Source organism: Lissotriton helveticus, chromosome 7 (genome assembly GCF_964261635.1).
Source record: "Lissotriton helveticus chromosome 7, aLisHel1.1, whole genome shotgun sequence".
NCBI classification, from domain to species: Eukaryota; Metazoa; Chordata; class Amphibia; order Caudata; family Salamandridae; genus Lissotriton; species Lissotriton helveticus.
In genome coordinates this window covers 332,800,975-332,828,638 of record NC_136068.1, presented here as the reverse complement: position 1 = coordinate 332,828,638, position 27,664 = coordinate 332,800,975, and the positions used below count along the sequence as shown (strand labels likewise).

Sequence of the window (27,664 nt, the reverse complement as noted above, 5' to 3'; positions counted from 1 at the left end):
CCCTGTTCCCATCATGCACTGGGACAGGAACAGACTAATTTGCATATAGCCAAGTTCTGAGCTGGGATGGTGCAGTGAGCTAAAAAACGGTGATGGATCAAGCCCTGATCTTTGGACTGGGTAAGAGTGGTCTGCTTAATTCAGGCACTCTGTTCATCACCACCCCCTTTTCTGAATCATTTTGTCCACCTTAAGCGTGGAAGGGTATACTCAGATGTGAGTCCCTTGCTCATTGCACCATCAGGATTCAAGCAAGCCGGGCCGACGACGCCTGAAATGGCAGAAACCGGTCCCCGGAAGCTTGTTTCCTTCCCAGTATAAGAATTGGCTTGGTAGTTTGGTTTGCCCTGTTCCCATCATGCACTGGGACAGGAACAGACTAATTTGCATATAGCCAAGGTCTGAGCTGGGATGGTGCAGTGAGCTAAAAAACGGTGATGGATCAAGCCCTGATCTTTGGACTGGGTAAGAGTGGTCTGCTTAATTCAGGCACTCTGTTCATCACCACCCCCTTTTCTGAATCATTTTGTCCACCATAAGCGTGGAAGGGTATACTCAGATGTGAGTCCCTTGCTCATTGCACCATCAGGATTCAAGCAAGCCGGGCCGACGACGCCTGAAATGGCAGAAACCGGTCCCCGGAAGCTTGTTTCCTTCCCAGTATAAGAATTGGCTTGGTAGTTTGGTTTGCCCTGTTCCCATCATGCACTGGGACAGGAACAGACTAATTTGCATATAGCCAAGTTCTGAGCTGGGATGGTGCAGTGAGCTAAAAAACGGTGATGGATCAAGCCCTGATCTTTGGACTGGGTAAGAGTGGTCTGCTTAATTCAGGCACTCTGTTCATCACCACCCCCTTTTCTGAATCAAGGGAAGACCATGCACCTGCCCGACAAATGTTATCTACAGCACACTTCTAACGAAATCTGGTAAAATGGGCCTGAATCCCATCAGGAGAGTCCTTCTTGGCAAGGGCGATTTTAATGCACAAAGGTACTCAAGAAACAATGTCTTCTGGATCACCTTTCCCTTCTTACTGAAAGCATAACTGGCAAAGAGCTGGTTGTCAGATTAATCTCTTTAGTACTGTAGATGTAATAGCAAACTGCCTGTCTGGGATTCAGTCAGTGTTGGCGGACTTAGTCCTTAATGGGTTGGGACAGAGGTTGAAAAGTGGGAAAAGAGCTAAATTGCCCCAGTCGAGCTAACTGACCATCGTCAGGAAAGGCACTTTAGTTTGCAGCACCAACTTGTCCGAGAAGAAACAGGAGAAAGATGGGAAATCCTGTTGGGCTAGTGAAAGTGTGAAGTGAACAATCTCAGACAGATGAGCATTCAGAGGGTCAACACCATGCTTCACATACAGAGCACAAATCGGTCCCAGCTTTACATACCAACAAGAGGCAGCTAAGATAATGCGATCACCCCCCCCCCCCCCATTGCAGTTGAAAAGAACTCAATTGCCCCTGCTCAATCTCCCAGCATGAAGGTGGAGACTCTGGAGGTTAGGACACTGAACCTGCTCATCAGACTGGGAAGAAGAAATGCTCTGAGATAAATACAGAGCGGGATACAGGTAGAGGAGCAGGAGCTCTGCATAACACATCTTTCTTGGCCAATTCGGAGCAATGCAGGTGACCTAGGCCCAGACTTGGTTGATCTGCTTCAGCACCGAATGAATCAAAGGAATTGGAGGAAACGCACGAATTCCATTCAGTTCAACCAAATAGGGTCCCCCAAGGCTTTCTGCAGGAGATACTAGGGGGCAAATAAAATCAGCCAAGTTGTGTTGCTGCAAGTGGAGAAGAGATCCACTTGAGGCGTGCCACACTGGGCAAACGTTTTATATCACAACTAGGCAAAGATGACACAAAGTCAGACAAGCTCTGGTGTTCAGAGAGCCAGCCAGATGGTTGGCAACTAGCCAAAGACCACTTGGGTCCCCCCACACCCAGAAGTCTCAGCACTTCCTGGCAGAGAAGGCAAAGACCAACTTTGCCCTGTTGATATACAATAGCGACATATTGTCCATCAAGATTTGGACTGACTGACTGGGAAGGGAGGAAGGAAGGAAGGAAGGCTTTGCGCACCAATCGGATTGCCCTCAGTCTGAACAGGTTGATGGGTGGAACCTGCTCCTCTGGAGACCACAGACCTCCGATCTCCAGCTGACAGTTGAGGGAGCTGTCATCACTGTGTCCACTGCTAATGGAGGGTAGAAATGCATTCCCTGTGACAGATGTTCCTCCACCTACCACTAAGTAATTGTCTTATTTTCCATGCAGACCCTTTATCGTTTTCCCTTAAGTTAGCATGAGCACATTGCAGGCTGCGCTCTGCTTTGTGCATGTTACTATACAAACGTATTTTGCTTTGTGCCACACTGTACTTTCACACAGAACCTGCTGTTGGTTTTGTGTTCTTTTCCTTTAAGGGATTTAGTCTTAACACCGTAGACAAGGTCAAACAACAATGCCCCTTGTTATTCTGTCCTGGTCAGCCTCTAGCACCTAGTCAAAACACACAAATGCAGCTGTTGTTTGGGAACCACAACTCTGTCATATAGCTCTGCAGAGACATGCAAATACACACTTGAAGAGAGATTTTACACAGAAGAGATCGCGACTACCCCCGAGATGTAGAACTTTCATCTATGCATGCTAAGGTAACAGGTCCACTGCAAACACCCAAAGATATTCTGATATACAATCACCTTGCTTCTGTATAAGGGGAGGGGTTTTAATTTGCCCTGCCCAATACCATGACAGCTACTTTTATGATGTATTGATTACTTATTATTCTGACCATATTTGTGCTAGGCATCTTCCTACTTATGGTGGCACGTATACTGCATACTAGAGTACGATAGTTAAAATAAATATTTTAAATATTTCTTGTGTCTCTGTCAGATCTTATTGTGGATAAGTACGAGTGTGAGAGCAAAAGGGTCTGTCCTGTCACCACGATTCCTGAGAGGGTCAGGAGTGCGTGTTCTGGGATGTCTAATCACTTGTTCCTCTGTGAGTGAGTAGGAGGGCAAGTGAGACACTATAGCTAGTCGGTCCCAGGCTTATGGGTACTAAGGTGGTAGGATAACTCAGTCCCTGCCCACTAAGATTCTTTGGTCTCATGCATAGTTCTGTGCCACCGCAGAATCATGTCCATCATAGTCTCCCAGAAGATCACTATGGGATCCACCATACATCTCTGATTGGAAAACCTGCCTGATTACTTTACCAGGAGGATGCACGAAGCCAGCAGACCTAGCAGCGCGAGTATGTGACGAGGAGGATGGAGGCAGCAAACAGACCTAGCAGTGAGAGACTTATCAGGACTGGAACTTGTTCTTCCTCCCGAAACATCAAATATATATCCAGAGTATCTCAAATCCTTTGGGGAGCTGGGGGGGGGGGAGGGGAGGGATAGCTGACAGGAGGGAGGAGCTGAGGCAATGTTGTGTTCACTACTGTCCCTATGAACAAGAGATGCATAGAAGCCTCTAAATGAGTCTTTAGTATGTTGATAGAAACCTCCAATTTGAACAGCAGAGACTTTGTCGACTGGTGTGCCACAATCTTCGGCAAACTGCCTTTGAGCACCCAGTCATCCAGATACTGGTTTACTTTAAATGTATACCTTCGTCCTGACACTGGATTTTGTTACTAAAAGATATTTTTAAAATGATAACACCCAGCTTGCATTTAAATTAGCTCACAATTTGGCTGAAACGTCAACAGACATTAATAACATTCTTATGATTACCCAGGACCACCTACAATACATACAAAATGCAATGTTCAGTTCATTGTTCAATGTGGGCAATAATGAGCATGTCTCTACTTAAAGAAAGCAGTTATATTGGCTACCAATCGAAAATCGGATCAAATGTAAGGTAGAATGCATTCTGCACAAATGCTACTATAACAATTGCCGTTTGTTTCAAAGTATTGCCCTTCTCGCCTACTCAGATAAACACTATATTGCTCACAAATACCATTTTGAAACCTATGGCAAATGCTCTCTACGTGCCCTTGGTACAACACTTAGGACTTTTCTGCCTTTACATCTGTTACTAGAGTCCAATTTACTAAAATCCAGGAAGCAATTGAAAACCTGGCTGAACTACCAATAAACTCCACCATCTCCTAGTGAAAGTAGGTGTCAACCATAGCACCTAGAGAGGATATAAGTGATGGGGCACTAACAAATAAAATAAAATACTGAAATGCAAGACCTCCTGAGATGGGCTGTAGCCTTCACAATAAACTTTGTGGATGCTCTGGATGCTAATGTTCATGAGAGGACTCTACATTGAAATGCAGGTATATCTACTGTGTGACTGCAGGAGCAATATGTGGTATAGTCAGGTCAAGGGCACCAATCAAGTCTACTGCTTCCAGCACCATAAGAACCTGAGGCAGGGACAACCTCTTATCCTTGCACAGAAAAAAGTTAAAGAAGCAGAGGTCTGAGTTTGTTGCCACAGAAGGTAACGGAAGTTCAAGGACCATAGTCACCTTCTTCAGGACAGTATGAAAAGAAATACCCATCAGGAGTGACAGCCCCACAGGACAATTCACATCCACCTCGAGGGAGGGAGCCTGCCACATCAGATGGCTGCTGTGGTGGCACGAGATTGGCTAATTCGCTACTACCATCTTTGCCATGGAGGTGATGGTCCTATATTTAAATGGGATCAGAGTCTTACACTCTGAGTGCCATTTGCGTCCCTCCTGAGGCGGAAGCCGGGAGGTTGTGCTGCTGTGCCATTTTAACTGCTTGTAACTGTATTTTAGAACCATTAAAAATCGGCGTTTTTTTTAACTTTGCTGCTACAACTCCCCATCAGCTTGATTTAATAAGCTCTTCCTGCTGACCCCATTTCCACTCTTCTTTATTGCCCTGTGACACTCCCAGCCGAGTATCGACGCTGTGGAGTTGGTCCCAGGTTCACAAAAAGCGGCGGCCATATTGGGTGTGTGTCCAACCCCCAGCGCTCTAGTCGCGCATAAAAGGGGACAGTCATGCATCCGCGCAGTGGACGCGGGCAGCGGACGCGCCGGACCTGCGCCGGAGTCGCGCCAGAGTCCTGCCCGTCTGTGCCCGTCCGCGCCAAGGAGGCGCTGGAGGCCACCTCCCCCTGTGTCTACTCTTCTCATGCACTAAGGGATCTGGAGTGTGTATCTGTCGCATTACCCCCATGGACAGTGGACACTATCTCAGCCCTTGGTATCGCACGGTATGTACCCCTTCCCCCCTCTTGCACTGAACAGCCATCTGATCCCAGTGTAACTGAAAGTTGCATCCGGGCTTTATACCTAAACACACGCTCACTGGTCAAGCATCAGATTGATCTCTTTCTCCTCCTCACCAATGAAAGACCTGATATTCTATTACTCACCGAGACCTGGCTGAATGATGATTCTCTCCCCGACATCTTAGCTGCTCTACCCACCGATTACTACCTGCTCAATACGAATCGACCTTCCGGGCGTGTCGGTGGTGGGGTGGCAGCTGTCATCCGCAAGGAGTTTAAATTTACTTCCACGTCTTCTTTCACTCTCACTGACGTGGACAATCTCATCATCAAGCTAGAGACTGGTGAGGGCGTCCTTACCATTATCATCCTCTATCGTCCTCCCTACCCCATGCCTTTGTTCCCTGCTGCCCTCAGTGAACAGTTAGCCAACCTACTCACGTCATCTGCTCGAGTCGCCATCTTCGGCGACTTTAACTATTGGTACAACGATAAGGAAGCTGGCCCTCATGCGGCCGAGCTATTTGAAGTCCTCACCAGCTTCAATATGATCCAACACGTCACCTCCCCGACTAATACCGGCGGCCATATCTTAGATCACATCTGGACTCATAACCTCATCCTTTCCTATCCTGTGATCACCCCCTGTATCTGGTCTGACCATTATCTGATCGACACAGCGATCACAGTCAGAGGCTGTAGTAAGGTCCCTCCCATGGCCGGCGGGACTGCCCGAAAATGGAGCACTCTTGACTCTCAGGCATTCCTCTCATTCTTGGCTGAGACCCGTCCATCGCTACCTAAAACTGCAACTGTCCACTCTTTGGAGGAAGATCTCACTGGCTGGATCATCAAAGCTAGTGATCGCTTTGCTCCTCCCTCCTGCTTTCCCCGTTCTCGGCATAGTAAGTCCCACAAGTGGTTCAACCCCACCCTAAAAGCTCAGCAACTCGAACTACGCCAAACGGAGCGTAGGTGGAGACGTAATTATCTGTCCATCGACAGAGAGCTATACATTGCTGCGAGGAAAAAATATAAAGATGCTATCATTGCAGCCAAAGCTCTCCACATCTCGGAAAGGATCCTCACCGCTCATAACAAATCCCAGGAAATCTTCTCAATCATGAGGGGCTTACTTCTGATGCAAGGACTCTTCCGTCTCAGACCCCGACGCAGGAATCTTGTAATGCATTAAATAATTTATCGAAAAAATTGCCAAGATCAGGAATACGATTCCTTCAGTCCTCCCTGATGACATGCCAGCTTCCCCCCCTGAAAATCCGCTCTCCTTGCTTTCCTTCCCTGCCCTCGACCCCAGCACTTTGGCCAAACTCGCTGCCAGAGTCAAATCTGGCTCACCCAATAACTGTTGTCCTCCTTCTGTCTTCCGTGACATCTGCCTGTCCATACCGGACTGCATTTTGCCCTTATTAAATGCCTCACTGGAGACAGGAGTAGTACCTAATTCCTTCAAGGAGGCTGTTCTCGTACCCCTACTGAAGAAGCCGGGAGCTGACCCGGACGACCTCGCCAACTATCGGCCCATTTCTCTCTTGCCCTACCTATCCAAACTCCTGGAGGCACACGTCACTAGCTGCTTATCTGAATTCATCGAGCGCACTAATTTCCTCGAACCCAACCAGGCTGGTTTCAGACCAGCCCACTCCACCGAGGCTGTGATCCTGGCAGTCATGGACATGCTTAGGGCTAATGCCGATAGGGGGACACCACAGGCGCTCGTCCTATTGGACCTGTCGGCTGCGTTCGACACGGTGGACCATAACATCCTTATCCACCGTGCCGAGCAAGCCGGCATCCAGGGTCTGGCCTCTGCCTGGCTCAAATCCTTCCTGTCGGGCAGAATGCAGGCGGTCCGGCTAGGCCCCTTCACAGCCGCACAGGTTCCATCTATCTGCGGAGTGCCTCAGGGATCTTCCCTGTCCCCTCTGCTTTTTAATCTTTATCTTCAGCCGCTTATCTTCTCTTTGAAGAGGTGGAACATCACCGTCTTCAATTATGCAGACGATCTGCAAATCATCTTTCCGCTTAACACCCCCAATGCAGCCCTCGACTGCCAAGCAGCGATGCTACACATCCAACACTGGATGAACGCCCACCAGCTCAAACTGAACCCGGGGAAGACCGAGTTAATCCTTCCAGGAAACAGTCTTACTCACTGGGGCCCACAGTTCTGGCCAATTGAGCTCGGCTCCCCGCCCGCCCCAGCTAAGTCAGCAAAGAGCCTGGGGGTTCTAATTGACTCGGATCTTTCTCTCAAGCCCCAGATTGGTGCGGTTGTGTCCTCATGCATGTTTCAGCTCAGAAAGATCAGGAAAGTCTCCCATCTCTTGACACCAGAGGCCCTGATACAAGTTTTGATTGCCCTGGTGCTTTCCCGCTTGGATTTTTCAAACTCCCTTTATTATGGCCTACCTAAATTCCTCCTTAGTAGGCTCCAGATTGTACTGAACCAAGCGGCAAGGTTGGCCTTTAAAACCCCGAAGTGGCAATCTGCGAGACCCCTACTTCACAGACTCCACTGGTTGCCGGTGGAGCAGAGGACTGCATTCAAGATCGGCTGCCTGACCTTCAAAGCTGTGTTCGGGATCTCCCCTGCCTTTCTCAAATCACTGGTCATTCCCTACCGTCCGGCACGTAATCTCCTTTCCTCCCATCGCCTCTTGCTAGCTGTCCCTGCTACCAAATTTTAAAAAAACGGCGGTCGGAGATTTGCCTACCGAGCACCCGTCCTTTGGAATCAGTTACCCCTCCCTCTTAAATCTGCCAATTCCCTTCTGGCTTTCAGAAAACTCTTGAAAACTCAACTCTTCTCACAGACTGGCTAGACCCTCGTCTTTCCATCTCACCAGCACTCAGCCAGCGCCAGGAAACCTTTCGGTGTCAGTGCGCTATATAAGTCCCCCCTAAGATAAGATAAGATAAGATACACAAAGATTTTATGCATAGTTTGCCAGTACTTGATGCAAGAAGCCTCCTGCTTTCGGTAGCTTTCTTCCTGTAAGTCATTGTGCCTATCGCTTAGATCTTTGCAGGATAACCTCAAATTTGGAAGCAGGTTCAGTACAGGGTCCTGGAAGTTCTGGCAGCAGGTGCAGGTACAATGGAGTGGAACACCTGGCACAGGGACTTCTTTCTGTGCTGGCACCGTAGGAATGTCAACTAGCGAAGATTTTGGCACTGGGATGACTCCCAATGGCATCAAAAGAGCTCTCTACACAGCCATGGGGAGTGCATGAAAAGCACAGAGGGAAAACCTGCTAGCGGGAACCGAATGGAGTCCCAAATGGCCCCATGGGGCCTCAAGATGATCTAGAGTGGTCCATAGGACACTGCAACATTTCTAGCATGGGGTGCATAAACAGAGTCGGATTGGCTCTCCAGCCGGAAACTCCAGATAGACCTGAAATTGCAACTATGTGGTTTGAGGTTGGGGTGCTGAAAAAGGCTCTCTGGCCAGCTCCTGCAGCGCCACTAGCTCCGGCAGCACCACTAACAATGGCTCCCCAGTTGGAGTTATCAGTTCTGGAGATGACCCTGATGGAGGCAAGGAGCTCTGTGGAGATTTACAATTGGACTGTCTTTGAGCCAGAGTCTTCATGCCTCTTCCACTTGTGACATCTCTAGTTCTCTTTGTAGGACTTTTAGGAGGGTGATGACTTCAAGGGAGAGCAGGATCTAGAACACGAACACATAGAGATCAAGACCGAAGCATGTTGAGGATGCGGGCCATAAACAAGTTGGCCTCATGCTATTTGATAGCCTGGGGCTTCAAGCTCTGGCACAGAGGTCATGACCTAGGATCATGTCTAGCACCAAAGACATCCTCCTAAGAGTGGGTATCTGTCCTTTGCAGTTGTGGGAGGGCCTCAAATATGACTTCCTAAGAGTGGACATTTTCCCTAGCCCTGTGTTAATACCGTTGTTAATGAACCAGGGTAGGCGCTATACAGCACCCGTTACGTCATGCTGCCCTCGCATCTGGTGCCTAGATGGAGCCAGCAACTCTTACCTGTGCAGGAGAGCTATGACAAAAGATTTCACATACAGTCTGGTGCTAGGGGAGATTCCTAGAACCTAACTTGACAGTTCAGGCTTGACTGTTCCTACTAGAGCAAGTGCAAAACTGATTTGTATATGGCTGATTCCAAATTGAGGTGGCATGATGGGAAAGAGAACAGTGAGTTGGAATGCTACCCCAAGTGACTGCCAGTGTATTTATTATAACGCCCAAAGTTGTCACAGGTATGCAGAGACATGGGTCTCGTGCTAACTGTGCCAGTGAAACGAAGCTACAATCAGCTGATGACCCCCAATCAGGACAAAACTGGTCTTGGGTTAGTTGTGTTCCGTTTGGGGAGTACCGGGCCTGGGAGTTTTGGCTGGACTGTTCCTACTGGAGAAAGGTCAAGCTTGATTTGCATATTGCTGGGTCCTAACTGAGATGGCAAGGTGGGAAAAGAAAGATTGTCTGGAATGCTCCCCCGAGTGACTGCCAATGGGTACACTTATTATTCCGCCTTTCAGTTTTTGTGTGTTTTCCAGGGTATATATAACAAGTGAGGAATATGCAGGTAGAAGTATCCATTAAAAACAAATAATATAGAGAGTGGTGTCCTAATAGGACTCTAGAACATGCAAACCTGGAATGTCGACTGGAAAGGTCTCATTTCAAGAAGCTCTTTCTGAATCCTAGATTTCAGCCCCGGGTAGATGACATTGCCACCTGTCAGGAAAACATTCTGCACCAGTTCATCTTGTACATCCTTTGGATACCTATGGAAGAAAACATTTTTATATTACTCTTCTCTGCATCTGAGGCTCAGACCGAGATTTCAATTTACTGAAAGTCAGAGCAGCAAATGAGCAAAGTGACTACTTTGATGTGCTGACAGACTAGAATTTTTTGGTCAATATTAACACAAATCATGAACTGCAACCTGTTGTTTGCTCTCATGTGGGTCCATAGTACAACAATGAGTTCCAATCTCTAGTGTCTCAGCTACCCAGTATGTACCACTACTGCAGCATTACCTACCCTTTGCATTCAATGTACTCAATGTATGCCATCTGGGACATGATGGAGAATCTCGACTAACACACTATGGCATGGCACATCAATGTCTACGCAGCACCACCTAATTTACTACCTCCCGCCCAGCCCTTAACAGTTACCTGTCCAGTAGAAGGTTACTTCTATTCTAGTAGATAAGCGCACTACTCATCCACAGAACCATCAGGATGATACTTCAAAGCATATGCAGTGATAGCAGGTTTCTCTTTGATACTGCCATGTTTAGCACAAACTGTAAGGTATTTGCTTTTGCCATGATTTTCTCACCCTGCGGTCCACCACATATTGCATTACATCAGCTAGCCTTCGTGTGAGTCTCCTATACCAGCCCGGAAAATACTGCACTGCAATTACTATTACGCCGAGCACTTGTCTCTTTCGCGCATGTCCATGATATGCAGCATGTTCTATGACCATTATACATCACCACCCCCTTTTGTACCGCATTATACAAATTAAACACAATCAGCAGATGTCAAAAACGACATGACTTCTGTTAAGTTCATCATGTGTTAATTAAGACTGAAATCACACAGTCCTGCACTTTATCACAAAAGCCCATGCCAGAGCATGTTTTGCTCTTAGTTTAGGCAAATCAAGTTAACTTACAAAGCTCTTAAGCTATAAAGACATAGGTAACACTGAGTAGAAAGATAATAAACACGATTTGAAATCTGATGACCACCGTCAGCTGTGTAGTCAAACATGCATACATGACATCCTTCCACTCTAGGCATCCAGTCTCTGTAAGCCATGTGGTTTATTAGGATAGCATGCACCCTTCGCCCATGTGTAAAGCACACACAAATTGTTTTCTATTCCAGTATGTACCTCTTCCATGTTCTGCACTATACTAGGTATACTTCATCTAGTGAACACCATAAATTCCGCCACGGCAAATACATTTTCAAATCTTACAGATGTCATTTGTTTAGATTTTACCTAGATAACAGAAATGCAACTATAGAAAGCAGTGATGTGTCTTGGAATGTTTGAAGTGTCCTAAGACAGACACCTTGAACTTAGATTGTTAAGAGCTGAGATATGAAAATTGCTACTTGAAGAAAAGAAGGACTGGAGACAATGGAGGCAATATTGCTACATGGCAGAGGGCACACTTTTCTCTATTCCATTTAAAGCGATAGGTGTAAATTTACTACAGGTGATGGAGCCTGAAGAGTACATTTGAAAATACCATGGAGTATTGGGTGGACACAACAGGATAGCCTATCTGTAATACCCTATCTCTTATAGTTCTTAAATTTGTAATGATTCAATAAAATGCTAAAGAGAGACCAATAATGTGGGGTGGTACTCATGGGTGAGAATTCCTGCTAATGAAATTTGAAAATGTATTAAAATATTTGCGTTGTTACAAATGAAGGTGACTGTTCTAAAGATAAGAAAGAGGAATTAACACATCGGTGCATCACTTACAGTTATACTGGGTGAGTGTTTACATTGCAAAAAGGGCTATATTTACTAACATTAGGAATACCGATTTCCCAATTGAGATTCTCTCTAAAAAGCAATTAGTAAATCGGTATTCCTAATGTATGAAACTCTTTTGAGTCACTGACTGTACAATTCTGTGAATCGGGTTGTTTGCCACTGGAAAAATGCTTTGTACATCAGGCTCTTTAAAAATGTTTAAAACTGTTGTGATTGTTCTGTTCCAAAAAATAACCACACAAAAAAAATAACTTTTCCATGCCAAGCTATAATGAAGATTTATTTGGTGAAATTGCAAGGTGTAAAATATTCCCTTGCTTGAGGACGCAGGAAAGTACCTACAATTTTTTAAAATTTTGCAGCACTGTACTGCATACATGCTTCTTGATCTCTCCTGTGATGTCAATTCGTACCACTCCCCTGTTTGGGTGTTCTTGGAACAGATAGCCCATTCATCTACAACCCACCAAAAGACCCTCTTCATTCCCTATGTTTAGTATGAAACACAGGAGACAAAGGGAAAATGCTCAATCACCCAGTGTTAACACTGCAATATAAATGTAATGAACGTATGTGTTTAATGTCCATTTAATAAACACATTCAACTAATAAACTCCCTTGTGGACTGATTTTTATCTCGTAAATTGGTCATCACTTAATTACTGACAGCCACATTTCCATTTCATGAGCAGTCAAAATGTATTTCATTGGGTAACACAAATTTCTCATTTCATAAAGCTTAGATAAACATGGCAAATAAATTAGCTTACTAAATGTTGGAAAAGTAAAAACTTTTCTTCTGGCTAGTAGATCGGATTAACAGTGAAATTCTCTGACTTGTTATGCTCCACAGTTGACAGGCTCATCAAACAAATTATTTATTTACTTCAATTTACTAGAGGAAGACATACAGTTCAAACCATGATAAGAAGAGCTAGCCAGAAATATCTGGCGAGGGTGCAGAATTGGTCATACTAGTCAGCAACAATTATATGGTCACTAATCCCAGTATGCGCGATCACAAACCTGCTTAGCATATGTTAGATGCTCTCTGCTGCCCCAGCATGCACCTCGTAAACTGAATAACCTTTGCTATCCCTATGCCATCATGCACATCTACTACAGTGCACAAAGCCAGTATACGCTGGATGCACCGCTCTCAAACCCACCTGTCCAGCACATACTGCATTGTCTCAGCTATGCCAGCCTGCTCCTCTCCCATCAGGGAAGGCTGGAAGATGATCTCCGGAGTTCGGATTCTTTCTGTCCCCAGGTACATCTGGTGATACTCTGCCAGGTTAAACATAGGCTTTGAAGAGAAACCATAAGTGGAAACATAATCAACACAAGCACGATATGGAAATATTACTAAATATTACCACACATTCTATCCACAGGGTCTCAAATTGGTGCTGCAGTGCAGATGTTAGTATATGTGTACCATAAGTGGAGTGGTGTGGCTCAATGGTTAGAGGCGGCAGACCTGTAAGCAGAGAACGGCCCGGGACCAGGGTTCAATTCCCGACGCGGCAGGGTCTTGGACCAGGGTCAACGGACTCGATAATTCTCGCCTCAGTGCCTACTCTAACCAGGGAACACACTCGGTAACTCTGGGCATTAAGCTTGCCTCATCTCTACAACGGCCCCCCACAGACGCCGGGGATGCCTGGTTTCACCCTGGAGATACCCAGAAAAAGGGACCATCTCACAGGGAAAACCAGGACGGGTTCCCCAGCGGTCTACAGCACCAGGACACTCGGATAGAGTAACAGTGCGCTTTACAAGTATCCCACATTTACATAAGCAAATCACACAGTGGTTAGGAGATATCGCTGTCCACCGGTTGCTCCCAACAAAAGAAGGAGACCTACAGTTGACTTAAAGAAACAATGTTGCCAAACAATCAGAATAAAAGTCATCTACACCTAGCAGAAACTGTAGTACTATACTCATTGCACTCATTCAAGTAAAAAGAATCAGATGTTCCTATAATCTGAGATACATTTGCGAGGAGTAGATACTAGATTTGGTTGTCATTTTTTAAAAACTGATTTTTGGTATAGTACAGTAGGGAAAGGATAAGAAGACATCAACTGACCAAAGTGATTAAAACTGACAAAATGAACTTCATGGAAGTCTGTCACTCTTACTCAGTGGGGGCTCAATCCTAATTTCAGTGAATGGGCACTCCACCTTGTATTGGCTAGACTGGAAACAGCTTCAAAAGCTTTTACCTCTGAGCTGTGTAAACTTGTACCGCTAGGGTTTGGAGTAAAGGGACACACCACAACCGGCATTAAAAGACTGGAAAGCCTTCAACCTGCTAGGAGGAGAATGTGGTATCAGCAGTGCTGCTTGAAAAGCACTAAGAGATTTGGATGTTAGAGTGCTTGTTTTGTTCTGCCGAAGTCTCAACACAGAGCAAAAAGTTTGTTATGACAATTACATTCTGCTGTACTTTTGTCTTGAGATCCAAAGTCAGAAGACAAGCTACACAGTCCATGGGAAAATGAGAATACCTTGTGGCAATATAAATGACGCCCTGAAGATCAGGACTTTTTTTTTTTTAAATTAAGTTTTACTTAGCGCAAACTTGACCTGAAGTTATCGGGTATCAGAGCGCTTTACATAGCACCAGGTGCGTTACATGAGGACACGTTTATTTTTGCTAGGCACAGGGAGATTACGTGATTTGCCCAGAATCACAGGATGCTCAGCGTCATTGCCGAGTCTCAAACACAGTTCCCCAGTTTCGAGGTCGACCGCCCTAGCCGTTAGACCAACTCCTCTTCCCTTTTTGCTCAGCTTCTACATTTCCCAAGTGAATCATAAACATATACTCCTCCTTGACATTCTCTGGGACAAAAGAATAGCACCGCTCAAACTTGTGCCACAAATTACAGTTATATTCGACCATGATGGCAATGGTATTAGCCTGCCTGAGGAAGAGACCGACAGATTGGTACACCCTCTTCGAAAAACTTTTGAGACATTTTTATTCATTGTTAATGCGAGAGGACGTGCTTTGTTCTTCATTAAAGTATATATATAGTCCAGAAGCAGAATTTTAATTTTTTTTTACAAATTCACTAATAAATCCAAAGGTCACAGGGACATTATAGTTATGCAGCAGTTATAGTTATCTGAGCTAAATATAACTTACGCCCCTGCAATGCACTGCTTATGACCTCACACATTAGATCACTAAAGACATGTCAGTGATATCACTGATAACATCTCTGATGACATCTCAAATGACATCACTGATGACATCATCCACAGAACCACTCACACACCATATAACCTCTCATACGTCCACTCACACACCCACACAACCACTCACATACACATTCACAAACCCTTTGACGACTCACACACACCCACTCATTCATACAGCCACTAACACAATCAAATCACCCACCCATACAGCCACTTATAGACCCACTCACTCACCCTTACAGCTACTCACACTAGCATTTACTCACCCATAGAGTCACTCACTCACTAATACTGCCACTCACAAAACCAACTAGCCAGCCATTCACACTAGCACTCACTTACCCATACAGCTACTCACACATCCATTCACTACACTTACATACCCATTTACACATCCATACAAGCAGTCACACACCCACTCACTCACCGACACAGCCAGTCACACAGACACTGCAAATCAGCCACTCGAACACACTCACTTACCCATACATCCATTCAAACAAACACTAACTTACCCATACAGCCACTAACAGACCCACTCGCCCACCAGGAGCCACTCACACAACCAATCAGTCCCTAAAACAGCCACTTACACACTCGCCCATCCATACAGTCACTAAGTCAGCCACTCACTCAGCCATACAGCCAATCACTCTTAACCATCAATACAGCCACTCACACAGTCCCTTATACACCCGTATGGGTTTCCACATCCCCCTTATTAACCTACACATCCACACACATACAGCACTCAGACACCCACTCCCACAATGATAGTCATACACCCACTCAGATGACACGTTAAAATTAGCATCACATATCACTAGTTTAGAAACAATATTAATTTAACTTAAGCAGTAGCTTACTATACATCTGTAAGTCTCAGAATGATTTACCAAACACTTTCACTCATTGGATGATGTCACCAGTGAGGTCACTGACCATTGTCATGAGTGATGTAACCTGCGAGGTCATAAGCAGTGTATTGCAGTGGCACAAGTTATAGTTAGCTCGGGTAACTACACTGCTGAATTTCTATGAGTTAAATCTGGGCCCAACTATAATGTCTCTGCAGCCTTTGGTTTTTTTCAGTGAATTTCTAAGGTTTTTATCAATCCTATTTCCTAACTATAATTCATATGCAGGCATAGTAGCTGCACTCAAACCTATGAATTGACAACAGTTTTTTAAATAGTTTTGGGTCCTGCCGCTAGTTGGCAAGGTAACAAGTTGAGATTTGGCAAGAGCTGGAACCTAGGAGAAAGCACTCTAAAAAGACTTGATAAGCATATCATAGCATTGCCTTATTGGATGAAGGTACTTCCTTTGTTACACACCTGTGGCAGTTTGCTTCTGCACTTCTAAACCTCTAATTTGCAAAATCTTCAGAGGTGACACTTTTCGTTATATTATTTTTTAATGAGGGATGGAGTCTTTAAAATAATAAGGGGAGGGGGTTTGGATATCACGCATTAGAGCCTGAAATCATTTGAATGAATTGGTCCTTAACCTTCAAGAGTGGTTTACAAATGCCAAATGCTTTAAGGGAATACCACTGTAACTGAAAATTATTACAACATTTTTTATTTCTTAAGACTCTTGTATTTCAGAAAGCTCACTCTCCAACATGCATGCCTTGGTCAGGGTTCAAATCAATTTCTCTTGTGTGCAGCTATCAAACTGTCCAACACTAATCAAATGTGCCTGAAGAAAGAGTCAAGTGGTTTCCCATCGCATCTTCGTTTGCAGATCTATTCACCATAACACACTTACTTCGAAAAAAGATCAGTTCTGGGTATGCGAGCTACCAGATAGACTAAAAGAACAAGTTACTTACCTTCGGTAATGCCCATAGAGACTTCCATCTAGCTGCAGATTCTGTTACTTGGAATAATCCCCCGACGTCAGACTGTATTAGTTAATTTTTTCATGAGCAGTACCCCTGCACACCAGTACGTGGCGTTGTTTTACTCCATGTGGCGTCATCTGCGTCATCCGTGCCAGAAGTGACGTGGCGTTGTCTATATAGGCGTCACCCTAGCAGGTTGACATTAGCTTCTTTTCAATACTTTCCACACCAGGAGCATGGAGCCATGGAGAACACTGACCACTGGTGTGCAAAACCTGGACCCTGAAAAGGGAAAAGCCCTGTACCGAAAAATAAATTCGCAGAACGGGAAAGATGGGTGGGTCGGTAAGGAATCTGCGGCTACATAGTCTCTACAATGTGTAAATTCCTAGGGCAACTACAAAATAAATATCACAGTAAATGATAACAATTATGATTAACAGAGAGGCAACTAAGCGTGTATATTCAAAAGTACAAAAATTGTGATTTATAGATAGTAATATGTTCAATATTTCATTATTAGAACTAGTACAAAAACAAACCACGTACATACCACATATATCTCCTCATTCATACTTAACATTCATAATGTATACAATACAGGTATATTTAACACCTGAAATTCATAAATCAAAACATTATGTTAATGGTAAACAATTTTTGTATAATGTTTGATTAAACATTTTCTGTTAACGGGTCTTGTATATAGCCTTCAAAGCTATGTATCTGTGTCAGAGTGGCTGCAAATCCCGGACGGTTTCTAGGCAGTTTTCCGCATAAAAATGCCTTCTTCAGGAAAAGCCACAGCAGATACAGACACTCACTGTAAATATAATCAAGAACATATATGTATGCTGTCTCTCTTGGCAGAACACTGTAAATAGAGTATACTAACTCCAGCTTTGAATCACACTCTCTAAGTTCGATATCCAGAAATTCTATTTTGTGTGTCTGTGTTCGCAGTGAAACGAAGATTCTCATCACACAAATTGATCCATTCAAGAAATTCTACAAGGACGTCGGGTTCACCACACCATACAAAGAAAATTTCACCAATATATCGCGATCAATGATTCATGGATTTGTAATTATTCCCCATACTTACCCCTTTTACTTGTTTAAAAAGGTCTCCATTAAATTCAAAGGTGTTTTCTTCTAAGACTAAGTGAAGAATGTCTAAGATGAACGACTAGTCACAATCTACAGAGTAATGGGTGATGACCCATTCAACTGCATTCAAGGCCCCCTGTTGTAGTATATTGCTATAGAGAGACTCTATATCAAGGGTTACAAGAGCATCTCTTGTAGCATTGAATGGAAGGCCTTCCACCTTATTGATCGTTTCTTTGGTGTCCTTAATGTGAGAGGTGGTTTTCGATATATGTGGGTATAAAATACGGTCAATATACTTAGAAATAGGTTCAGTGACCGACCCTATAGTTGTTACAATAGGGCGGTAAGGAGGGGTGTTAAAAATCCTTGTGTATCTTAGGTACCCCATATATGCTTGCCACACAGGGATGGATGACATTCAAAAACTCATTCATTTTGGCATATGGTCCCCCTGTTCTTGGGCCTTTTTGGCGAGACCTTGTATATTTCTCTGTTCTCTGACCGTTGGATATAATTTCACCGGTAGGTAATGGATTGTGTTACTCAGGAGAGTGTGCATGTTGGTAACATACGCATCACTGTCCATCACAACAATCCCACCTCCTTTGTCACAATTTTTGATCGTTATATCAGTTGGTTTTTAAAGTTCACATAGGGCACCAATTTCATCTTTTTGTAAATTTGGCGATGGTTGTAGGTTATATTTGGTAGCTGCTTGAAGTTTAGCCATTACCACATTCTCAAAGATACTTACCTCTGGACCCACTTGGTCCGGGGTAGGAAGGAATGAGGATGTAGGACGTAACCCTGATCGATTCTCTTCATTAAACACACTGTGCCTTCCAAACATTTCTTTAATTGTATTTTTCAAAAAAAAGCCATGATGTCCTGGAATAATTCAAAGATGTTAGTCCCAGTGTGTGGTACAAAGGACAAACCCCTAGAGAGTAGTGCTACTGTGGTGGTTCCTAAGGGCTTTTTTTGATAAATTAAAAATAGGTATTTCCTCTATGTTCTGCAGTACTGGGCCTTGCGTGTGACCAAGAACTGGGAATTGTTTTATTGAAAATTGTTGCAATTAAAATTGCACCGATATCTCGGTTGATACCTCGGTTTCCACAGGCCCAGACGTGCTCCTCGTCTCCCTTAAAAAGGTTGTCCTATTGGGGAATTATATTGATGTATGGGTCTTTCACCCTCGTAATTGAAATTATGTGGGCTATGTTCATTGCCCGAATCAGACGTATCTGAAAATGTGGTTACTTTCTGTCTAAATTGCACATTACTCAGTACATCAGAGTCCTGATAATCTCCTTGGGAGTAAAAATGCTCATCCAGGTAAGGATATGTTTTTTCTTTAGAGTAGAATCCTATGTCTTTCTTTAATTTATTCGACCTTCTTTTGGTCAAATATGCAGAATATGATGTTACTTCCTTACTTATTTCCTCCAGTTTCTTTTTTGCTTCATCTAGAGCATTACTTTTTAAAATCTTATCTTCTAAAGTTATTTCTGTTATCAGGATCTGTACTAGCTCTTTAACCGTCTCCACTATCAGAATCATCAAACCACGAAAACATCTGTTTGCGATGAGGGACCGTTTTTCTCAAAATTGTCTTACTTTGACAAATAGCCCAGGAATGTTACAGACTAAGGCCTTGGGGTATAACTCCTGCCTTTAGATACTCAAGCATGTATTGTCAATGCATTTCTATTCTTGTAACTTTCTTTTTTAATGATAACAATTTATTGATGTCTTCATTGTTGGCAGAGGTTATGTTAGTTTTGTTGGTCAAAATTATTCTGATTACCTACAAATAAGGCATATTGCTCATCTGTGAAACCAAACACCTGGAGAGTTTCCATGGCTTACAAATTAGTACAGTTCCTACTGAGGATACAAACCAACCAAGAAGTGAAAAGAAAACGAAAGCCAAAAAATTCACCTTAAAACGTGAAAAGAGATAAAAAAGAAAATATTCTAACTCAAATTACAAAGCAAATGGAACAATAAGACAAAACAAAACAAGCCCCACGGAGACAGGCTGCGGGTAAATTAATATAAAGACAAAGGGCCCCCTGTTACTAATAGGGAGTTCCTCTAGGCAGGGAAATAATTCAGTGTAAATTCCTAGGGCAACTACAAAATAAATATCACAGTAAATGATAACAATTCTAATTAACAGAGAGACAACTAAACATGTGTATATTCAAAAGTACAAAAATAGATATTTATTGATAATAATATGCTCAATATTTTATCATTAGAACTAAAGAACAAAAACAAACCACATACATACCATATATATCTCCTCATTCATACTGAACATTCATAATGTATGCAATATAGGTATATTTAACACCTGAAATTCATAAATCAAAGCATTATGTTCATGGTAAACAATGTTTCTATGATGTTTGTCTAAGCATTTTCTGTAAAAGGGCCTTATATATAGGCTTCACAGGTATGTATATGTGTCATAGAGTGGCTGCAAATCCCGGATGGTTTCTACGCGCGTTTCGGCATAAAAATGCCTTGTTCTCTGTAAATATAAACAAGAACACACATGTATCCCGTCTCTCTTGGCAGAACACTATAAAAACGGTATACTAACACTTGATAAAAGCTTCGGATTTAAGTGACCAACAGATCCTGCAGTAGTTGAAAAGCTAAATAAAACAAAATCAAGAACAAAAGTAAGGAAAAGGGATGGAGAGAAAAGCACCAATTCAGTGAGAAAGCTCCCATTTCATCAGTTATGGTATATAAAGTAGCAAGAGTGTGATTGCATGCTGCTATGACTGGACAAACTATCTTTGTGAAAGATACCCAGTACATAGCCACTATTATTGTCCTCTGAAAATTCTTATTTGTGATCCTGAATCATGCAAAAAAAAATAATCATTCTTAATATATTACCCTCTAATGCGGAGTCTGTCTGTCCAGATGTTTGACAAAATGAACAGTGTCTTTTTTTAAGGAAGAAACAAGAACTGATATCTGAATGAAGTGAAATGAAGGGAAAAATATTGTAAACACCTGATGTAGTGCTGATGCCATTCACTGGATACGTGTCTATGACCAGATACATACCTGTGAAACCTATATACAAGGCCAGTTTACAGAAAATGTTTAAACAATCATACAAAAATTGTTTACCATGAACATAATCTTTTGCTTTATGAATTTCAGGAGTTAAAAATACCTGTAGTGTATACATTATGAATGTCAAGTATGAATGAGGAGATATATGTGGTATGGATGTGGTTTGTTTTTGTTCTAGTTCTAATGATGAAATATTGAACACATTACTATCAATAAATAGCTATTTTTGTACTTTTCAATATACACATGTTTAGTTGTCTCTCTGTTAATCAGAATTTTTATCATTTGCTGTGATATTTATTTTGTAGTTGCCCTAGGAATTTACACTGTGTATTATTTCCCTGCCTAGAGGAACTCCCTATTAGTAGCAGGGGGCCCTTCGTCTTTACGCTACATAGTCTCCACCACATATGGCGTTACTGAAGGTTAAGTAACTTGATCATCTGATAGAGACTTCTAGACGCATATTCCTTACCTTAGAATAGATACCCAAGCAATAGTTCCTTGGAGGTGGGTCTGCGAACCTGATTTAGAATGAAAAGTCCTGCATCCCAACAAACCTAACTGTCCAGGCAGTAGTGCTTGGTGAACATGTGCAACAAAGCCCACATTACAAACTGACAAATTTCCAGAATCGGAACTCTGTGCTAATGCAGTGTCACAGCCTTTGCTTTGGTGGATTGAGCATGAAAGTCCTTCGGGGGTTGCTTCTTGGCAAATGCATAGCCGATCTTAATGCAGAGTACAATCCATCGGGAGATGGCTCGTTTCTGCACAGTTTTCTCTTTCTTGGCTCTGACATACTCCACGGAAATTTCCTCGTCCACCCGAACAGTTGTGTGTGGTCAAGGTAGAACGACAATGCTCTTTTTAGGTCCAGCCAGTGGCGAATGTCCTCTTCTTTAGAGGGATGAAGCAGAACGCACAAGGTAGGCAAGGTGATGGACTGGCCCACGTGGAATGGGATAACAACCTTTGGCAAGAAGGATGCTAGAGTCTGAAGGACCAGTTTGTTAGGATAAAAATGAAATGTACGAAGGCTGAGATGACAGCGCTTGCAGTTCACTGACACTCCAGGCAGATGAAATTGGCACCAGAAAGACAGTCTTGGAGGAGCCTAAGAGAGCAGTTATGAAGCGACTCAAAGGGAGTGCACATGTATGTATGTATGTATGTAAGGTCCATTTATACCGCGCTAGCAATCGCTCCAGGGAGCATCTCGGCGCCACATCAGAAAAGTAAGAACCAAATTGAGGTCCCATTGAGGCATAACAAAGGGAGCAGACAGGAGTATGTGCTGAAGACCTATAAGGAATATATTTACATTAGGGCACTTGTAAAGAACAGCTGATCTAGCAGTCGCAGGAAAGCCAAGACAGCTTATAAATAATACAGAGCCCTGCTGTGCCAGGTAAGTATAAACAAAGGAATTTGGGAAAGGGGTGCAGATAAAAGGATAACCTGTTTGTCTATACATTATGACACCAACTTGCTCCAATGGCCCGCACATACTGCTTTGGTAGAAGGACGGTGAGCTGTCAAGAGAACATTAAACTTTGAGCGGAAGGTCAAAAGCTGTCAACTGGTGCCGCTCAATCTCCACGCATGAAGGCGGAGCAGGTTTGGCTTTGGTGGAAAGCCCTACTCTGCTGCTGAGACAGGAGATCCTTCAGAAGGGGCAACCTGATCGGAGGACTGATGTTCATGCTCAACAGGATACCAATCTGGTCCGGAGGCACAAGGATGACTTGGGCCCGGTCGTTCCTGATCTCCTTGAGAACTCTGGGCAGGAGTGGTATTGGTGAAAAGGCGCACAGGAGGCCAGAGCTCGACTCGAGACGAAAAGCATCTCTGAGCGTGAGCAACCTCCAGTGCACTGAACTGCAGTGATAGTGCGTTCTCAGGGGTGGTAAGCAGATCTAACCAAGGCTCTCCCGCTGCTGAAAAAGACCTTGCACAAACACCACTTGTGAACCGCTAGGCATCTTCAGCTCAGTTAGTATGCTCTGGCATTCAGAGAGCCTGCCAGGAGTTGAACCACCAGGGAAATGCTCTGAAGTTCCAGCCATGTACCGAGACGCAGGGCATCTTGACAGAAGGTACACAGCCCCCACCCCTTCCTGTTTAATGGTGTACCACATGGCGGTGGCATTGTCCGTGAAAACCTTCCCTTGATGGATGCTAGAAAGGCTTTCAATGCCAACCGGATCGTTCGCAGCTACAATTGATTGATGTGGAGTCCTCTGATCTCCAACTCTCCCAGATGGCCGTCCCAGCCCAGGAATAGGGCATCTGTCACTGCATTCAGATCAGGTTGGGGAACAAGAGGGGTCTGCCACCGACACAATCACGGTTTATCAGCCAGCTCTTCAGATCTTTTACAGTGCCCTTTAAAATCTAGACCATGTCGAAGAGTGTCTCCTGATGCTGCACCCACTGGAACTTCAGGCCCCGCTGAAGAGCCTGTATGTGCCAACATGCATCATCACAAGCTAGATGAAGGAGGCCATGAGGCCCAGCAGCCTCCGAATCAGTCTCGCCAAATTACAGGATAGAGGTTGAATCATCAGTATCATAGCCTGAATATCCTGACTTGCTGCTCCGGATAATACGCCCGAAACTGTCCAGTGCCCAGAACAGCTCTGATGAAAGGGAGTGTCTGAGAAGGGATCAGGTGTGACTTAGGCACATTGGTAGTGAATCCTAGTGAATGTCTGCCATTGACTAGAGTTGGGAGAAGACTGCCTGGGACAAGTGTGCCTTCAACAGCCAGTTGTCGAGATAGGGAGAAGGCTGAATCCCCTAATCTCTGCAGATGAGCAGCAATGACCACCATCACCTTGACAAACACAGTAAACAGCAGTTTATGTCTGTGGGCAGGCAGGAAGGGGATGTGGGAGTATGTGTCCTACAAGGCCAAAGCTAGAATCCAGTCTCCCAGGTCTTGAGCAGAGAGGACTTGAGGGAGAGAGAGCATTCTGAATTTCTCTTTTTTCCAGAAGAAATTGAGAGGGCTTAAGTCACCGATAGGACGAAAGCCTCCATCCTTTTTGGACACCAGAAAGTAGTGGGAATTACAACTATGATCTACTTCTGATGCTGGCACCCACTCTACGCCGTCGACGTTATAGGAAATGAACCATACAAACAGTGCCTATTATTGTAGATAGCCACTGTCTAACTATTGTGAAAATTATCGTTCATGGTCACTTTCCTTTTCCTTGTAAATACCCCAAGTAGAAACCTGTATATATTTACTTACTGTCACTTAACTGTTTTTTGGTTCTCACAAATACACATGGGACACTTTGCACTTTTCATGAATACTATGTGTGCAATGTATATAATTGGTTGAATTCCTTTTTCTGAAATATAAAGACAATGATCATATAAAAACTTAGTACTATGAGCTTTGCTTCTCCTTCTGACATCCTGCCTAAACCCCTCTACAATGTGATTGCTATTAAGCTATGTACTGAATTATTACCGTACATGTATTTCACCACAGGAACCACTGTTTTCTTGATAAAGGCACCCACTCTAGGGCACCCTCAGCCAAGAAAGTCTGTAGTTCTTGGCAGAGTAAAAAGATGTGGTCCTCCGTCAGCCTGCCGCAAGTAAGTCACAAGGGTGGAGGGGTAGTCACAAAGGGGAGGAAATATCGCTTCTGGACATTCTTTAGAACCCAGCGGTTGGATGCTATCAACCTCCAGTGGTGCAGGTGATGGAACATACTCCCTCCCACAGGGTGCCCATGACGGTCGTAGGGCAACTAAAGGGGCTTCGAGGCTGTAGCTGCGATGGGGTGGTGGAAAGGCTCAACCTCTGGCTACCAGACCCACAAGACCTGTGGGTACCGCATCCTCGGCCACACAAAGACTGTAAAGCATGCTGGCCGTGGCGGTTGGGAAGTTGGAGGCATAGCTGAAGCCCCTTCCATGGCCATGAAAGGAGTGAAACGTGGACATTGGTTGGCGAGAGACCATGGAAAGGACCAAGTACCTGGAAGTGCCCTGCTGTACTTAAAGCGCTACAGCAGGAACCATCAAAAGGCATGTCCAGGACTGAGCTCTGGACATCTCCAGAAAAGCAAATCGTCCTCAGCCAGGTGTGCTGCCGTAAGGCCACAGAGTATTAAACAGCTCTGGCTAGCGAGTCGGTCATTTCTACCCCACAGTGTATGGCAAAATTAGTGGTGTCTCTCCCGTCTGCAATAGATTAAGAAAGTATGGCTCGGGCCTCCTCAGAGACCATAGGCAGCACCTGCGCAACAGAGTCCCAGAGCGAGTGAGAGTATCGACCCAAAGGACATACGATTTTCACAGACTGCAGTGCCATGCTGGTGAAAGAGAACATCTTCCCTAAAGTAGCCAGTCTCTTAGATTACCTGTACGGGGGAGTGGTAGACAATGTGCCAGGATTGGATTTGGAAGTGGAGGCTTTGACCACCAAGCTCTCTAGTGTGGGGTGTGTTGTGAGTGAACTTGTATCCGTGGGGCGATGCAATGGCCGCAGACAATGGACCTATTCACAGGAGCTCCGGTGCAGGGCTTGGACAAGGCCCGAGTAAGACGTTCGTGAGGGCTTTGTTAAACGGGAGAAGTGGTTCGGATGTGACTCCTGGCTGAAGCATCTCTTCTGCCCCCCTTTTTAGAAAATAAATCACTGTAATCGCCCCAATAGGCATAGTCTTTTTTCTATTACTAATAACATCGACATAAGAGGACAGGAAACAATCTTCCTTCTGATCCGGGTTCCGAGAGGCAGAGTAAGCACAAGTTGTGCACCCCCTGCGCAAGAGGTAGCATCCACACCATCGAGAAATGCCCCGACAGAACCGTAAAGCATCTTTGTTGCAACATTTGTAATGCACAATGTATGCATATATTCTCCCCAGCAGGTACCACCTCTCTGGATGCCCGATGAAGTTTTTATACAAACTCAGATCAGGTACGCAACATAGGGGCTAAGCGGGGTGAGACTGCATGCATAAAAGTTGAGACGAGTAATACTTCTATTACGAGCCAGCCACCTCCGCCACACAAAAAATGTTTTTTCACGCTATGTGCCCACGGCGATCCCAGCCTCATAAAGTGGTTATACCGCAAAGAATCCCAACCAATACTATTTACGCGCACCACACGTCCTTCAGTCACCATGGGCGGAGTTGATAAGATTGGAACAACCACCCCTGCCACCATTATCGTCTCGGCATACACAATATGCCTGTGTCGAGAACAGAAGCCCAATTGAGTGATGTTACCTACCATTACCATTCACGAGCAATACAATTCGAGCAACAAGCGCCCGTTACTTAACATGAGCTCAGCCTTTAGGACAACGTAATGTACACTATTAATTCACACATGATGCAACCAACCCTGCCCTAGCCCCTAACACTAAGGGCATACTGCAATCCATTGCTTTAGAAGGGCTATCGATCAATAGCTTAATGCTCAGACCGTATGGTTCATTGTGTCACTGTAACAATTGATGAGAACAGGCCCATTACCATGTAGCCATCAACGAACCAGGCCACCACTGAGATGACTGGTCATAGCAATATGTGAATAATGAACAATGAGAGATCCTTTGCCATATAAGAATGAGTGAATTTTGTCATTGTATGCAAAGAATTGTCATTTTTTAGCTTCCTTATATTTCTTTAGTACAATGGTACACGAACAGCACCCATCATAGATACTGCACATATTGACGCTATCTGTATATGTTTGTTTGTCATGTTTTCCGCCTTTACTTACAGATACTCACAGACCTTATCATAGGTCAGGATAACATACCTAGACCAACCTCAAAACAAAAGGTTATTTCTTTTTTCACTACAGTTTCTAGGTTCTGACGAAAGCCTACTTAACCCCTCCAGGGCAAATTAACGCTGAAACATGTCGAAATTTTTATGGACATTAACATTAAACAGTGCGGAAGCACCCTAACTCCCCTTCCTACGCATGTCAATATTTTTAAATACGCCTGATTCCAGACCTCATAAAATTTCGTTCTGTCTGGCCACCCAAGCTTTTTATCAAGAACTTTTTCACTCACGTTTTCATCACTAATCAATACTGTACTAACCAGTGGTTTGCCTCCGGGTGGAGGAAGCATGCGAACTAACCCGATGATGATGCGGTCACGTAAACAAAGAGGCGGAGAACCAAGATATACCGCCATTCGAGCCTTGGTACGTGAATGAGGGTTTTTTATCGGTATCCGAAACGAATAACAAACAAACCCTGGTTACTCAGGACAAGTGATCCTTCCTCACTTTGATTTTTTGAGGATAAAATTAAGGAAGCTGAATGGATCACAAAATCTTCCTTCTCTCCCTTTTGATTTAACACGCATCTCAGTCAAGACATTTATCTTGACAGCCACAGTGGGTAGCTGAAGGTCTAGGACCTAAGCCGCCCTCCTCACCACCATAGCGAATGGGCTCCTTTCTCCATAGTCACAGTATGAGGAAAAACCAAACCAGTATCTGGGGGTGGTGTCCCATCCTCACACCAGGTGCCCTCTGTAACATCGAGGGGCTGGTATTCATTAGGGTGCAATGGCCCCT

The 27,664-nt window shown here is 44.2% G+C and overlaps 1 protein-coding gene across 1 annotated transcript in view; it reads right to left on the bottom strand.

Annotated features, from left to right (window-relative positions):
- The window catches only part of ACTR5 (actin related protein 5), a 148,560-nt gene that overhangs the window by 39,705 nt on the left and 81,191 nt on the right, over nt 1-27,664 (bottom strand). The window contains exons 7-8 of the mRNA XM_078652150.1: nt 12,971-13,110; nt 9,919-10,051 (exon numbers count right to left, since the gene is read on the bottom strand). Coding sequence (XP_078508276.1) covers nt 9,919-10,051; nt 12,971-13,110 — 273 coding nt within the window. The remainder of the gene's footprint in view (nt 1-9,918; nt 10,052-12,970; nt 13,111-27,664) is intronic.